Source organism: Vipera berus (assembly GCF_964194415.1).
Source record: "Vipera berus genome assembly, chromosome: Z".
Lineage (NCBI taxonomy): Eukaryota > Metazoa > Chordata > Lepidosauria > Squamata > Viperidae > Vipera > Vipera berus.
Window position 1 is genome coordinate 131,333,007 of NC_138205.1, and position 16,839 is coordinate 131,349,845.

The 16,839-nt window shown below is 46.3% G+C and overlaps 1 protein-coding gene across 1 annotated transcript; it reads right to left on the reverse strand.

Annotated features, from left to right (window-relative positions):
- Positions 1-12,998: 12,998 nt before the first annotated feature.
- On the reverse strand, positions 12,999-16,590 carry LOC308677622 (polypeptide N-acetylgalactosaminyltransferase 4-like; the record flags this gene model as incomplete). The annotated part of the gene is made up of 1 exon (XM_081344213.1): positions 12,999-16,590. The coding sequence occupies one exon, from the start codon at positions 16,588-16,590 to the stop codon at positions 14,848-14,850; it is 1,743 nt and encodes a 580-aa protein (XP_081200339.1). The 3' UTR covers positions 12,999-14,847.
- Positions 16,591-16,839: the final 249 nt, after the last annotated feature.

A 16,839-nucleotide genomic window follows, 5' to 3' on the forward strand; every position in this document is an offset into this window, starting at 1 on the left:
AGTCCACCCCCTGCCCAGGCAGGAACTCTTACAGAATAGTAGACTAATGGAGATGGGAGGGACCTCGGAGATCATCTAGTCCAACCCCCTGCCCAGGCACGAGCCCTTACAGACTTGTAGACCAATGGGAGATGGAAGGGACCTCGGAGGTCATCTAGTCCAACCCCCTGCCCAGGCAGGAACCCTTAAAGAATAGTAGACTAATGGAGATGGAAGGGACCTCGGAGGTCATCAAGTCCAACCCCCTGCTCAGGGAGGACACAGAATCGTAGCGTAATGGAGATGGAAGGGACCTCGGTGGTCATCTAGTCCAACCCCCTGCCCAGGCAGGAACCCTTACAGAATAGTAGACTCGTGGAGATGGAAGGGACCTCGGAGGTCATCTAGTCCACCCCCTGGCCAGGCAGGAACTCTTACAGAATAGTAGACTAATGGAGATGGGAGGGACCTCGGAGGTCATCTAGTCCAACCGCCTGCCCAGGCAGGAGCCCTTACAGAATAGTAGACTAATGGAGATGGGAGGGACCTCGGAGGTCATCTAGTCCAACTGCCTGCCCAGGCAGGAGCCCTTACTGACTCGTAGACCAATGGGAGATGGAAGGGACCTCGGAGGTCATCTAGTCCAATCCCCTGCCCAGGCAGGAGCCCTTACAGACTCGTAGACCAAAGGGAAATGGGAGGGACCTCGGAGGTCATCTAGTCCAACCCCCTGCCCAGGCAGGAACTCTTACAGAATAGTAGACTCATGGAGATGGAAGGGACCTCGGAGGTCATCTAGTCCAACCCCCTTCCCAGGCAGGAACTCTTACAGAATAGTAGACTCATGGAGATGGAAGGGACCTCGGAGGTCATCTAGTCCAACCCCCTTCCCAGGCAGGAACTCTTACAGAATAGTAGACTAATGGAGATGGGAGGGACCTCGGAGGTCATCTAGTCCAACTGCCTGCCCAGGCAGGAGCCCTTACTGACTCGTAGACCAATGGGAGATGGAAGGGACCTCGGAGGTCATCTAGTCCAATCCCCTGCCCAGGCAGGAGCCCTTACAGACTCGTAGACCAATGGGAGATGGAAGGACCTCGGAGATCATCTAGTCCAACCCCCTGCCCAGGCAGGAACTCTTACAGAATAGTAGACTCATGGAGATGGAAGGGACCTCGGAGGTCATCTAGTCCAACCCCCTTCCCAGGCAGGAACTCTTACAGAATAGTAGACTAATGGAGATGCGAGGGACCTCAGAGGTCATCTAGTCCAACTGCCTGCCCAGGCAGGAACCCTTACCGACTAGTAGACCTCTGGAGATGGAAGGGACCTCGGTGGTCATCTAGTCCAACCCCTTGCTCCTCCGGCAGGAGAACCCTCCCTGTGCCCTTTCAGACAACGGGCTGCCCAATACCGCTTCTCCTTCGAAACGTCCCGTGTCGGAGCGTTCCCAGCTTCTGGAGGCGGACGTTTCCCCGGGTTCAATTGTCCTTAACGATGGCTAGCAGGCAAAAGCCGGACAGGGGTACCGTTCCTTTAAATCTTCCCCCCAAAAGCGTCTCGGTCCCGATTTAAGACGCTTCATCGGCATCCGGGGCCCTGAGAACTGGAAGGGCCGCCCAGCTCTCCGTAAAACTGTCAGGACCCACCCCAAAGCACGTCTTAGGAAGACAAAATTCTTGGGAGTCAAATCTATTCCAAAAAGAATTTTTACTATGACATGCTTGGTTGTAGGAATGAGACAGGACTTAATATTATCCCACGAATTTGGATTAAAATCTGGTGGAATATGCAGAAGATATTTAAGCAAAGGATAAAGTTTTGTCCGCAATTGTTCTTATTGGGCATAATTATAGATACTACTGTTGTAGACACCAACTTGATGCTGAACTTAATTACGGCAGCAAGACTTTTAGTAGGCCAATATTGGAAGAAGGAGGAACTGCCGACTATAGAAGAATGGACTCTAAAAGTTTCTGACCTGGCGGAAATGGCGAAGATTTCGGCTTATTTGAAAGACCAGTCGCAACAACGTTATACTATGGAATGGAAAAAGTGGATTGATTATATCCAGAACAAATATGGGACCAAAAAGTTTCACTTAGCATTTGAATAAGTTTTTTTCTTTTTTCTTTTTTTTCTTTTTTCTATGTGATACTAGTATTGCTTGTAGCCATCTCATATGAGCTAGAGTGCCATAGACTTAATAGTTTATTGTTGTTAACATATGGTTGTTTATGATTGTTTTTTGCTTTTATACCTTGTATTTAGCTCTGGGAAGTCGGGGAAGGGGGAGGGGGGAAGGGGGGGAGGGTTAGGGAGGGTTAGGAATGGCTGGGTGGAGGGAGGGGGGGAGGGATTGTTAAAGATAAAATGTATTGTAAAACTTTTCAATAAAAAAATATATTATTCCACGAAGTAAACCCTTATAAAGAGTTCCCGCTTTAACCCCCCCCTTAACCCCCATTTGGTCAGTCCCCCATCCTTTCTCTCGTATCATCCCTCTCGTGGGAAAAAAAGAACTTAGGACCCTTCATGTTTATTGCTCCCTTCCGGGACACAAGCCAGATGCTAGCCCCAACCCCTTTTGTTTCTCCCCCGTTCAAAAGGCTTCTCCTTTCCTTGGAAATGCCTATTGCCGGTTCAATACACCTCCATTCTCTTCTCTTCGGGAGATGGCAGAATTCCATGGAATAATGTTTGAAACATTCCATTTATGAATCGGATATCAATGGATTCTGACAAAAACAGACTTGTATCCAGCATCCAAGCGTCCATCTCAGGTCGAGGGTGTGTCGTCCTGGGAAAACCGGTTTAGCCAGCCGGGCAACGGGGAGAAGGAAGCCGCTCTTGGGCTTCTGCCACCCAATGCCAGCTTGGCGTGCGCCCAGGGTGTCTTAGCTAACCATGGCTATGAACGGAGGGGAAGGTCAGCCCGGGATCTCTTATCGGATTCTGCTCCGCCAAGGGGCCTCCCAACTCTTTGTGGCTCCGCATTCGGCTATTCTGCGCTCGGCCTTCTGCGCTCGGCGTGCCCGCCTTACGTTCTGTCTTCTGCCTTGGGCGCTCCTTCTGCCTTCGGGATGGATTCTGCGCTCCGTGCCCTCCATTCCGCGTTCCGCAAGTCGGCATTCTGCACACACACACACACACCCCGTGTTCTGCCTTCGGTGCGTCTTCTGCCTTCTGCGCTCGGCCTTCTGTATGTATTCTGCGCTCTGCATTCATACCTCTGTTCTGTTCTGTTCTGTTCTATTATCTATTCTATTCTATTGTTCTGTTCTATTATCTATTCTATTCTATTCTTCTGTTTTATTTTCTATTCCATTATTTTATTCTTTTCTGTTCTGTTCCAATTTTTTATTCATTTCTATTCTATTCTCTTTTATTATTGTTTCATTTTCTATTCTATTATTCTATTCTATTCCTATTTCTTATTCTATTCTATTCTATTCCTTTCTTATTCTATTCTATTCTATTCCTATTTCTTATTCTATTCTATTACTTATTCTCTTCTCTTCTCTTCTCTTCTCTTCTCTTCTCTTCTCTTCTCTTCTCTTCTCTTCTCTTCTCTTCTAATTCTTCATTCCTCTATTTATTCTATTCTATTCTATTTTCTATTCTATGGTGGCGCATCAGCTCCCTTCGGTTCTGGAGGAAACTGACTATCTGGACCCGTACCAATCGGGTTTGAGGCCCGGACACAGCACAGAGACGGCATTCGTCGCACTGATAAATGATCTCTGGAGAGCTCGGGACAGAGGCTGTTCCTCTGTCCTAGTCCTTCTAGATCTCTCAGCGGCTTTTGATACCATCGACCATGGTATCTTGCTGCAGCGTCTCAGGGGATTGGGAGTGGGAGGCACGGTTCTCCAGTGGTTCTCCTCCTATGTCATGGGACGTTCGCAGTCGGTATTAACAGGAGGGCAGAGGTCGACCTCGAGGCCTCTCACTTGTGGAGTCCCTCAGGGATCGGGCCTCTCGCCTCTCCTATTCAACATCTACATGAAACCGCTAGGTGAGATCATTCGTGGTTTTGGAGTCGGGTATCACCAGTTAGGACGCTGAGCTTGTCGATCAGAAGGTCGGCAGTTTGGCGGGTCGAATCCCGAGTGCCGCGTAGCAGAGTGAGCGCCTGTTACTCGTCCCAGCTTCTGCCCACCTAGCAGTTCGAAAGCACGTAAAAATGCAAGTAGAAAAATAGGGACCGCTCCGGTGGGAAGGTAACGGCGTTCCGTGCGCCTTTGGCGTCTAGTCATGCCGGCCACATGACCACGGAGACGTCCTCGGACAAGCGCTGGCTCTTCGGCTTTGAAACGGAGATGAGCACCGGCCCCTAGAGTCGGAAACGACTAGCACGCATGTGCGGGGGAACCTTTACCTTTACCTTTACCTTTATCACCAGTATGCTGATGATACCCAGCTTTTTATTTCGACCCCAAACCACCTCAGTGATGCCCTCGATGTGATGTCCCGTTGCCTGGAAGCAGTTCGGATCTGGATGGGGAGGAACAGGCTTCAACTCAACCCGGACAAGACTGAGTGGCTGTACATACCGGCATCTCGGGATATTCAAAATGTTCCATCTCTTTCTATAGGGGGTGAGTTATTACCCCCCGTAGATAGGGCTCGCAACTTGGGAGTCCTCCTAGATTCACAGCTTTCCTTGGAAGACCACATAATAGCTGTGACTAGGGGAGCCTTTGCCCAGGTTCGCCTGGTGCGCCAATTACGGCCCTATCTAGACCGGGATGCCCTGCGTACGGTCACTCATGCGCTCGTGACCTCTCGTTCAGACTACTGCAACGCTCTCTACATGGGGCTGCCCGTGAGAACCACTCGGAGGCTCCAACTGGTGCAGAATGCAGCCGCGAGAGTCGTGTTGGGAGTCTCCCGATACTCCCATGTTACACCTCTACTCCGTGAGCTGCATTGGCTCCCAGTTGTCCTCCGGGTGAGATTCAAGGTGCTGGTAATGGTTTTCAAAGCCCTACATGGCATGGGTCCGGAGTACCTTAGGAATCACCTGCTGCCAGCGTCAACGTCCCTCCGCCCAGTGCGCTCCCACAGAGAGGGCCTCCTCCGGGTGCCGCCGTTCGGAGAATGCCGTCTGGTGACCCCCAGGGGGAGGGCGTTCTCTGTGGGCACGCCTGACCTGTGGAACCGTTTACCGGTTGAGCACCGGATGGCTCCCGACCTTCGCTCCTTCCGACGCGACCTAAAAACCTATCTGTTTGAACAATCCGGTCTGGTCTGACGGGCTCTGTTGTAATTATTGTTTTAAGGTAACTTATCTTCTACATTAATGTTTTCAATATCTGTATTTGTGCATTTGATATTTATGTCACTGTTCACCGCCCTGAGTCCTTAGGGAGAAGGGCGGTATACAAATCAAATAAATAAATAAATAAATATTCTTTTCTGTTCTGCTCTATTTTTTATTCATTTCTATTCTTTTCTCTATTTTCTGTTCTATTTCTATTCTATTCTCTATTCTATTCTATTCTCTTTTATTATTGTTTTATTTTCTATTCTATTATTCTATTCTATTCCTATTTTTTATTCTATTCTATTCTTCTTTCTTATTCTATTCTAATACTATTTCTTATTCTATTCTATTTTATTACTATTTCTTATTCTATTCTATTACTATATCTTATTCTATTCTATCCTATCCTATCCTATTCTATTTCATTATTCTATTCTATTCTATTCTATTCTATTCTATTCTATTCTATTCTATTCTATTCTATTCTATTCTATTCTATTCTATTCTATTCTATTCTATTCCTATTTCTTATTCTATTCTATTCTATTCTATCCTATCCTATCCTATCCTATCCTATCCTATTCCATTCCATTCCATTACATTCTATTCCTTAACATCCACAGCTTGTAGGAATGTTGTAAAATGAGGTGTGATTCCCTTAACAGCGGCCTTGCTTAGCAATGAGAATTTGGGGTTTGATTGCGGTTGTAAGCCGAACACCACTTACCTACATGAATGCGTGAACGAAAGAGGGATGCAGGTCCAGAAATCTATCTAAAAGGCCTCCAGAACAGACACAAAGTCAGCTTACAATCGAAAGAGTTAATTGGAATTTTTTTTATTATTATTATTATTGTTGTTATTATTCCTCTTATTTCAAACCATTAATCGTGTATTTTGTCAGATCATTCAAGTTCCTAAATACAAATCTGGGGGGGGGGGGAAACCCCCCCAAAAACAATAAAATCAGTAGTGTATAAAACGCCTCACAATAGCAATCTATATTCATCATCATCATCATCCTCTTCTACCTTTTTTCTTTTTTTATTATTTCCCCCCCCCCCAAGATATCAAATACTTCACACCGATTATTGCTGTCTGAACTTTACTTAAGAGCAATGCCGGAGCTAAGCAAAAAAAGCAAAAACTCAAACCAGTGCAAATTTCTTCGCGTAGAAAACTATTTACAGATTTTGAGGGACAGGCACAACGGCTCTTTGGGAATCAATTATTGCGTCTTATGGCTGCTGGGGACTCTGCCCGGAGGGCAGCAATTGCTCGACGACAACGGCACTTTTATTTATTTTTTTTATGCGCGCACGCCTGGCAATCGGCCTTAGAATGCTGGGATGTCTTCTACACAAAAATGGGTTTAGAAGTACGCAGAGTTTTTAAAAAAAATATTTTAAAATAGGGGGGGAATATTCTGCAAGCTGAGCAGAAAATCCCAGAGAGGCAGATAGACAGATCGTGGATGGATATAGATAGACCGATAGACATAGACAGATAAGAGAGACAGACAGACAGATGGATGAATAGATCTATATCTACATCTATATCTATCTATCTATCTATCTATCTATCTATAGAGAGAGAGAGAAAGAGAGAGAGAATGGATGGGTAGAGATAGACCGATAGAGATAGACAAAGATAGATAGATGGATAGATAGACAGATAAATAGAGATATAGATAGATGGATGGATGGATGGATGGATGGATGGATAGATAGATAGATAGATAGATAGATAGATAGATAGATAGATAGATAGATAGATAGATATAGATAGATAGAATGGATGGATATAGATTGATAGATAGAACAATTAGAACAATTAGATAGAACAATTAGATAGATAGATAGATAGATAGATAGATAGATAGATAGATAGATAGATAGATAGATAGATATTTAGATGATAGAACGATTAGATAGATAGAACGATTACAGATAGATGACAGATATTGAAAGAGGGAGAGAGACATGATAGATGGATAGATAGATAGAGAATTGTGATAGAGACAGATGAGATGGATGGATGGCTGAATGGATAGATAGATAGATAGATAGATAGATAGATAGATAGATAGATAGATAGATAGATAGATAGATAGATAGATAGATAGATAATGGATGGATAGAGATAGACAAAGATGGATAGATAGTAGATAGATAAATAGATAGATTTTATATAGAGATAAACAAAGATAGATGGATAGCGATAGATAGATAGATAGATAGATAGATAGATAGATAGATAGATAGATAGATAGATAATGGATGGATACATATAGATAGATCAATGGGGGAGGGAAGAGACAGATGATAGATGAATAGATAGATGAATAGGGTTGTGATAGATTGGATGGATGGATGGATGGAGAGATAGATTAAATGGATGGATGATGCATGGACGGATGGACGGACAGACAGATAGGCAGGCAGAGAGGAAGGCAGAGATAGATAGATAGATAGATAGATAGATAGATAGATAGATAGATAGATAGATAGATAGATAGACAGACAGACAGACAGATAGATAATGGATGGATAGAGATAAAGATGGATAGATAGTAGATAGATAAATAGATAGATTTTATATAGAGAGAGATAAACAAAGATAGATGGATAGCGATAGATAGATAGATAGATAGATAGATAGATAGATAGATAGATAGATAGATAGGCCCCTCTTGAGTTTTCTGCTCCGCTTGCAGAATTTTTCCCCCAAACCGGTTTCGAACTAGGCACACATACCGTACAATCTTTTGCATTTCAAAAGAAAGAAAGAAAGAAAGAAAGAAAGAAATGCCGATTCCTTCAAACGCGCAATAAGGCCTGCGGGCGAAAGGGACAATTGCATAGCTGAACAGCCGGTTCCGAGTGCGAGGGCGGCCACACCCGCGCGCCACCCCTCCGGGGCCAAAAGGCAAGGTCACTTGGGAGTGTTCGAGACCCAATTGCGCAGGGCGTCCGTTCCCCCCGTTCAAGGGCTCAAAGGTCGAAGAATTTTATTTTTTTATTGGCGCAGTAGCGCATCGGACAGAAGTGCATAGGGAAGACATGAAAAAATAAAATAAAAAATCTCCCAGAAACGAAAGGATTCTTTGTTTTTTTTGCCCCCCTCCGTAATAAATCAAATAAAATCGACGTGCAATCAAATCCCCAAAGAAGAAAAGAAACTCTTATGATTAAAAAAAAATAAATAAGAAAAATACAAAGATTGCCCCACCGCCCCAGGTCTCCTGAGCGAAGTTCCTAAAATTTCACCTTCTTCGGAGACATTCAAGTAACAGAAGAACGGAGTCGGAAGGGACCTCGGAGGTCATCTAGCCCAACCCCCTGCCCAAGCCGGCGTCCCTTACAGAAACATAGAATAAGAGAGTTGTAAGGGAGCTTGGAGGTCATCTAGTCCCACCCCCCGCCCAAGCCAGAGTGCCTTATAGAAACATAGAATAAGAGAGTTGGAAGGGACCTTAGAGGTCATCTAGTCCCACCCCCCGCCCAAGCCGGAGTCCCTTATAGAAACATAGAATAAGAGAGTTGGAAGCGACCTTAGAGGTCATCTAGTCCCACCCCCCGCCCAAGCCGGAGTCCCTTATAGAAACATAGAATAAGAGAGTTGGAAGCGACCTTAGAGGTCATCTAGTCCCACCCCCTGCCCAAGCCGGAGTCCCTTATAGAAACATAGAATAAGAGAGTTGGAAGGAAGCTTGGAGGTCATCTAGTCCACCCCACTGCTCAAGCAGGAGACCCTGACAGAATCGTAGCATGACAGAGTTGGAAGGGACCTCGGAGGTCATCCAGTCCAACCCCCTGCTCCAGCAGGAGCCTTGGCCTATCCCGTGTCTGACAGTGACTTATTTCGGGCTCCAAAGCCGACTTCTTTCGAGAGTTATTTCTCATCATCTCTGCTTAGGAATTGCAAAAAAAATAAAAATAAAATAAAAAATTGACCGGATTCCTGGCCTCGCCAGCAAAGGAAAACTTGCCGTCTTTCCGGCTCCCTCACCTAAAAGATGGAAGAATCATCTCAAAATAAAATCAAGAAATCTGCTTTTCATCGGCAGGAAACCGCCGTGAAGTTTCATACAACGATTTGGCCCTGCGCTTGCTTGGGAAAAAATAAAATAAAATGAATGAAACAGGCAGCTGAATGTCCAAAAGTGGGGAAAAAATGAATCCTCTCTGCTTTTTTCCCCTTTGCCGATTAATGACCTCACTTCTCCTTTCCTGTCTGGTGCCAATGGACAATTCTTGATGCCACCCGGAGCTGCTGTGTCTGTGAAGATGGCTGGCATACAAATAAATATTTTTTTTAAAAAAAAGAAGAAGAAGAAGTAAGGCTGAAACATCCAGAGTAAACTGTGGGAAACGGGATCCACGCCATGGGATGACAGGAGGAGGAGGAGGAGGAGGAGGAGGAGGAGGAGGAGGAGGAGGAGGAGGAGGAAGAAAAAGGAATATGGCGTCCTTGGGGCTCTCTGAGCTGGGTGGTTTCCTTGCAGACGTCTTGTGACCCAACTAGGAAACGTTATCAGGGCTAGAAGGGAGAAGGAGGAGGAGGAGGAGGAGGAATAATAATAATAATAGGAGGAGGAGGAGGAGGAGGGAGAAGGAGAAGAAGAAGAAGAAGAAGAAGAAGAAGAAGAAGAAGAAGAAGAAGAAGGAGAAGAAGAGGAGGAGGAGGAGGAGGAGGAGGAGGAGGAAGAAAAAGGAATATGGCGTCCTTGGGGCTCTCTGAGCTGGGTGGTTTCCTTGCAGACGTTTCAGGACCCAACTAGGGAACCTCATCAGTGCTAGAAGGGAGGAGGAGGAGGAGGAGGAGGAGGAGGAGGAGGAGGAGGAGGAGGAAGAAAAAGGAATATGGCGTCCTTGGGGCTCTCTGAGCTGGGTGGTTTCCTTGCAGACGTCTTGTGACCCAACTAGGAAACGTTATCAGGGCTAGAAGGGAGAAGGAGGAGGAGGAGGAGGAGGAATAATAATAATAATAGGAGGAGGAGGAGGAGGAGGAGGAGGGAGAAGGAGAAGGAGAAGGAGAAGAAGAAGAAGAAGAAGAAGAAGAAGAAGAAGAAGAAGAAGAAGAAGAAGAAGAAGAAGAAGAAGGAGAAGAAGAAGAAGAGGAGGAGGAGGAGGAGGAGGAGGAGGAGGAGGAGGAGGAGGAGGAAAAAGGAATATGGCGTCCTTGGGGCTCTCTGAGCTGGGTGGTTTCCTTGCAGACGTTTCAGGACCCAACTAGGGAACCTCATCAGTGCTAGAAGGGAGGAGGAGGAGGAGGAGGAGGAGGAGGAGGAGGAGGAGGAGGAGGAGGAGGAAGAAAAAGGAATATGGCGTCCTTGGGGCTCTCTGAGCTGGGTGGTTTCCTTGCAGACGTCTTGTGACCCAACTAGGAAACGTTATCAGGGCTAGAAGGGAGAAGGAGGAGGAGGAGGAGGAGGAATAATAATAATAATAGGAGGAGGAGGAGGAGGAGGGAGAAGGAGAAGGAGAAGAAGAAGAAGAAGAAGAAGAAGAAGAAGAAGAAGGAGAAGAAGAGGAGGAGGAGGAGGAGGAGGAGGAGGAGGAGGAGGAGGAGGAAGAAAAAGGAATATGGCGTCCTTGGGGCTCTCTGAGCTGGGTGGTTTCCTTGCAGATGTTTCCTGACCCAACTAGGGAACGTTATCAGGGCTAGAAGGGAGGAGGAGGAGGAGGAGGAGGAATAATAATAATATTAATAATAATAATAATAATAATAATAATAATAATAATAATAAGAAGAAGAAGAAGAAGAAGAAGAAGAAGAAGAAGAAGAAGAAGAAGAGGAGGAGGAGGAGGAGGAGGAGGAGGAGGAGGAGGAGGAAGGAAGGAAGGAAGGAAGGAAGGACGGACTGTGGGGTCCTTGGTGCTCTCTGAGCTGGGGGCTTTCCTTGCAGACGTTTCAGGACCCAACTAGGGAATGTCATCAGGGCTAGAAGGGAGGAGGGGGAGGAGGAGAGAAAGAAAAAGAAAGAAAGAAAAGAAAAGAAAAGGAAAGAAAGAAAGAAGGAAAGAAGGAAAGAAAGAAAGAAAGAAAGAAAGAAAGAAAGAAAGAAAGAAAGAAAGAAAGAAAGAAAGAAAGAAAGAAAGAAAAGAAAGAAAGAAAAAATAGAAATTGGACTGTGGGCTCCTTGGTGATCTCTGAGCTGGGTGGTTTCCTTGCAGACGTTTCCTGACCCAACTAGGGAACGTCATCAGGGCTAGAGGGGAGTGGGGTTTGTGGGGAGGAGGAAGAGCAGGAGGAGGAGAGAAGGGTCTCCTGCTTGAGCAGTGGGGCTGGACTAGAAGACCTCCGAGGTCCCTTTTCCAAATCTCTTATTCCGTTACTCCGACGTTCTATTTCTAGCCAATTTAAAAAATTAAAAAAAAACCTGCGCGGAAGCCCTGAGGCGGAAGGCCTTACGAGTCACCCATGCATGCTCTACGGGTGATTTTATTTATTTTATTTGTTTAAAAAAAACCACCCACCCTGATTCCCTTTTAGCCCCACCCAGGTGGGAGCTGTCAACTTCAAGTTGTCTTCACGTCAAACGCTCAAACAACCTCTTTGCGTCTCGCGTCTCGAGGCTGTAAGCTGGAATCAGCCGCCCAATTTTGGCACCCTTTTAAGGGAGATTGGAGCCTGGTTTGCAAAACACACACACACACACACACACACACAAAACGAGTCCTCGCCGGTGTCTAGCACGCCTAAGACACGGATGTGCCACGGAACGGCCACGTGGCGCAAGGTGGAACGAAGGAAAACCCCCTGAAAAGGTTCAGCCTCAGATATATTCCCTTTTTGAAAGGCCTGCTTGCGGGCCTCAGGGGAAAAAAGCGAATTTTTTTTATCTTCAGGCCCCAAAATGGGCCCGCACGATCTTTGTCCGTTGACAGCGTTGCCTCTAAAAAAAAGAAGATTCGAAGAAAGGAATTGTCCGATATATTTAAGTGTGGCCCACGTTCAAAAAAAAAAAAAGGAACGCATCCGTGGTCAATTTCAAAAGCTCAGGATGCAAGTTATTATATTATTATTATTATTATTATTATTATTATTATTATTATTATTATTATATGTATGTATGTATGTATATATGTATATGTATATATATATATATATATATATATATATATATATATATATATATATATATATATATATATATATGTATATATGTATATGTATATATATACACACACACAGACACACACATATATATATGTGTGTGTTAAATGCTTGTTAACTATTTAGATTATCTTGCTAGGCCCCAAACATGGGACAAATCTTTATTTCCTGTTTCAGCCTAACCGAAGGCCATCGACAGGCAGTAGTCACAACAGTGACAGCTCATATTTGTGTAAATTTTAGATTGCTAACAATCTAAATCTCCCTTTAATTCTTTGTTAGCAATTCTTTGTTAGCAATCTAAAATTTACACACACACACACATATATATATATGAGAACATAAAGAGTTCAAAATGATCATCTCAGCCTCCCAAAATTCTTTATTAGCAATTTGAATAATTTGCACAAATAATGAGCTGTCATAAGTTGACTATATCCTGTGGATAAGCCTTGAGTCAGGCCAAAACAGGAATGAAAGAGTTAATTAGCAAGGTGCATTCAAAAAGCCTTGACAAATACTTTATATATATATATATATATATATATATATATATATATATATATATATATATATATATATATATGTGTGTGTGTGTGTGTGTGTGTGTGTGTGTGTGTGTGTAAATTTTAAATTGCTAACAAAGAATTAAGGGAGACTGATATGCATTTCAAACTTATTAGTTTTCATCAGTCAGCATATATATATATATAATATGATATAATAACTTGGATCCTGAGCTTTTGATATTTAGCACGGATGCGTTCCTGGTTTTTTTAAAATTTTGTTTTTAACACGGGCCACACTTAAAACTTGCCCGCTTAATTCTTTCCACCTCGGCTACAGTCACTTTGCTTTCGGCCTCCCGTCCCAAATTTAATTTCAAATTCGGGCTGATTGGAACCATTAATCAATCAATTATTTCATCTTTTTCATCTTTCCTTCTCTTCCCCCCCCCACACACACACTAGCTTCGCTCTTAGGAAAAATGAGTGTTTTTCAAAGTATTTCACCAAACCCTAGTGAAACGGTTGTTTTAACCGATTTCCGCAAAGCCTAGTGAAACAGTCGTTTAACCGATTTACCCAAACCCTAGTGAAACAGTTGTTTAACCGATTTACCCAAACCCTAGTGAAACAGTTGTTTAACCGATTTGCAAACACTAGTTAAACAGTTGTTTAACCAATTTGCAAACTCTAGTTAAACAGTTCTTTAAGAGACTTATGCAAACACTAGTTAAACAGTTGTTTAACCAATTTACAAACACCAGTTAAACAGTTGTTTAACCAATACAAACACTAGATAAACAGCTGTTTAACCAATTTGCAAACACTAGTTAAACAGTTGTTTAACCGATTTACACAAACACTAGTTAAACAGTTGTATAACCAATCCAAACACTAAACAGTTGTTTGACCAATCCAAACCCTAATTAAACAGTTGTTTAACCAATTTACACAAACCCTAGTTAAACAGCTGTTTAACCGATTTACACAAACACTTGTTTAAGTGATTTACCCAGACGGTAGTTAAACACTGGTTTAACCAATTTAACCAATTTACACAAACACTAGGTACACGCTTGTTTAAACACAAAAATCTAATGGCGAGCGAGGTGCATTGAGAAAAGGAGAGGCATTAAAACTGGGTTCCCAAAACCAAATTCCCAAAGTTTCATTTCCGCCCTTTTAAAAAATAATAATAATAATAATAATAATCATTCTTTATAGCTTTTCTGAACCTTGGCAAACTTGAAGATGGGTGGAGAATTGGTTGATCGGTTGGAGAATTCTGGGAGTTGAAATCCACACATTTTAGAGTTGTCGAGGTTAAACAAAAAAATACTATCAAGAACGATATTTTTTAAAAGGGCAGAAATGAAACTTACCGAATTAGGGAATTCCTTCCTTTCCGACCGAGTTTCTCCACGTTGGCCACTTTTAAGATGTGTGGACTTCAATTCCCAGAATCCCCCAGCCAGCTGTGCTTGCTTGGGGGAATTCTGGGAGTGGAAGTGGAATTCTGGGAGTTGAAGTCCGCCGATCTTCCAAGTCGGCAACGTTCAGAAACTCCGCTTCACAGCCGCGCTTCTCATCCACCATTTCCTGAATGTCGCAACGCTGTGCATCCTTTTAAGCCAATCTTACAAACGCGACAATTATTACGCTGTCCTTAATTCCTTCGAATTTGGCTTTTTTTCCGGGGACGCTCCTGTTTGCCGTAATCCATGCGGAACAAACCCGCTTCACCTTGTCGTGCAAAGGGGTTGCCGCATTCTGCAAGTCCCTCCGTTGAGGGGGGAGGGAAGAACAAAAAAGGCACTTTTCGACCTACCGGTCCAAAAACCGTGTCATTTTTTTTTTCTCTTTCCTGTGGTTTTCATCTAGAAATGTTGGCGAATGTTATCTCGAGCGGCTCAAATGTTCTGTCCCTCGGAGTGATTTTGAGCGGTGGGAGCGGGGGGGCAAATTCAGCTCTTATTTTTCAAACCTCCAGAGTTGGTTCTTCTCCGAGGGATTACAAGTCCTCATCTTTACGTCGGCCCGGCCCTCCGGAGTGCGGTAGGCACTCAGACATTTCGCCGAGTGAGGGTGGTAGATGGTGCCGTCTTTTTTAAAATGCCAGATTAGGATTTCCGGCACGGGCGACTTGTCCTTCGGACAGTTCCTCATGCCAACGAAATCTTTCTGCTCCGGCACTTCGGCGCAGAGTTCGGTCACCGAGTTGAAGCGGATTTCCAGATTGGAGGTATACTCGAAGAACTGGTTCCCGCCCTGGCCGTGGCATCCGAAGAGGCTCAGGTGGGCCCCGGTGGGATTGTGTTCCGGCGCGTTGTAATCCAGACACTCGGACGTGATGCCCAGATTGTGAATGGCGCCATGCCAGCCGGGCCGATCCTCTGGGACGTGCAAGTTGGGGAAGACGTTCTTCAAATACCAGTCGAAGTTCTGACACTGTAGACGCTGCCGTAGGAGTTTCCGTTCGGTGAGGTCGCCATAGTTCTCCTTGCGGGCCGGAGGATTGCGGTTGTAGAAATGTTCTTTGTAGCCGTCCATCCAGACCTCGGCAGCCCGGGCGGTATTCTGCAGGAAGTTAGGCCTGGCGTACGGGGCCCGTTTGGGAAAGACGTGCCCGACGTGGGAACACGGGTGGATCTCCAAGACCCCGCCGCACTGCCAGACGCGGAAGGAGAGCTCCAGATTCTCGCCGCCCCAGACGTCCATGCCGGTGTCGTAGGTGCCGAGGTACTCAAAGTATTTCTTGCTGACGGCGAAGAGGCCTCCGGCCATGGTGGGCGAGCGGATGGGGTCCACTTTGGACCGTCGGCGTTGCCTCTCGTACTCGGGAACCACCTGCCACTGAAAGGTCAGCCGCCAGTCGAAGCCGCCGATCATGGGCTCGCCGGATTGCATGTAGAACTCGAAGGTGTTCCAATCGATGGTGTCGATAACTGGGCAGACCACCACCGAGTCGTTCTGGGCGATGCGCTCCAGCAAGGGTTCCAGCCAGCCCGGCACGCACTCGCAGTGGCAATCCAGGAACGTCAGCACCTCGCCGGTGGCGAAGGTGGCGCCAATCAGCCGGGCCCGCACCAGCCCTTCCCGCTTCTGGGTGCGGATCAGGCGGACCCGGGGCAGGCGGCTGAGGTAGCTCTCCAGCTGGCCCTTGAGGTACGGATGGTCGCTGAGGTCGTCCACCAGGATGATCTCCTTCAGGAGGACAGCCGGGCTGGTTTCCAACACGCTGTGGACCGTCCGGAGCAAAGTGGACCAGGCTTCGTTGTAAAAAGCGATGACCACCGAGGTGGTGGGCAGGCGCCGGTAGGCGTAGCGCTTGGCCCGGCACTCGGCCAGCCGCCCGTCCTGGATGTGGCGGTGCAAGGAGATCCGGTCGCTCAGCTGGATGTTGATGGCGTAGCGCTCCAGCAGGCTCTCCTGGCGGAGCTTCTGCTCGGGGTCCAGGGTCAAGCGAGCCGCTTTGCCCCACTCCCCGGGAGCCGAGGGGTCCGGCGGGGGCTTGGGCTGGACCGGCCGGTCCAGTTGCTCAGAGAGGGAGGCGGCATCCTGGCTTAGGGTCCCAGCCCAAGGGGTCTCTCTTTTCCAGCCGGCGCCCGCGGGCGCCCGGAAGGGGAAGGAAGGCAAGTGGAGAGCCAGCAGAGCGACGGCGCTCAGCAACCCCAACAGGGCGCCCGCCCGACGGAGCAGCGCCCGCGCTCGCATGGCCGAGGAAGAAGAAGGAGAAGAGGAGGACGTAGCTGCGAGGACGATCGGAGGAGGAGGAGGAAGAGGAGGAGGAGAGGAGAAGAGGAGGAGGAGGAGGAGGAGGAAAGGCTGCAGCGCCTCCCCATCCGCCCGCCCGCTCGCCCGCCCCGGGACGCGCCTTTGCTTTGCAAAGCCAAGCGCTTGGCTGCCAGCGCTGCGGAAGCCGGAGGAGTTTTTTTGGGGGGTGGAGGAGGGAGGGGGGAAGGG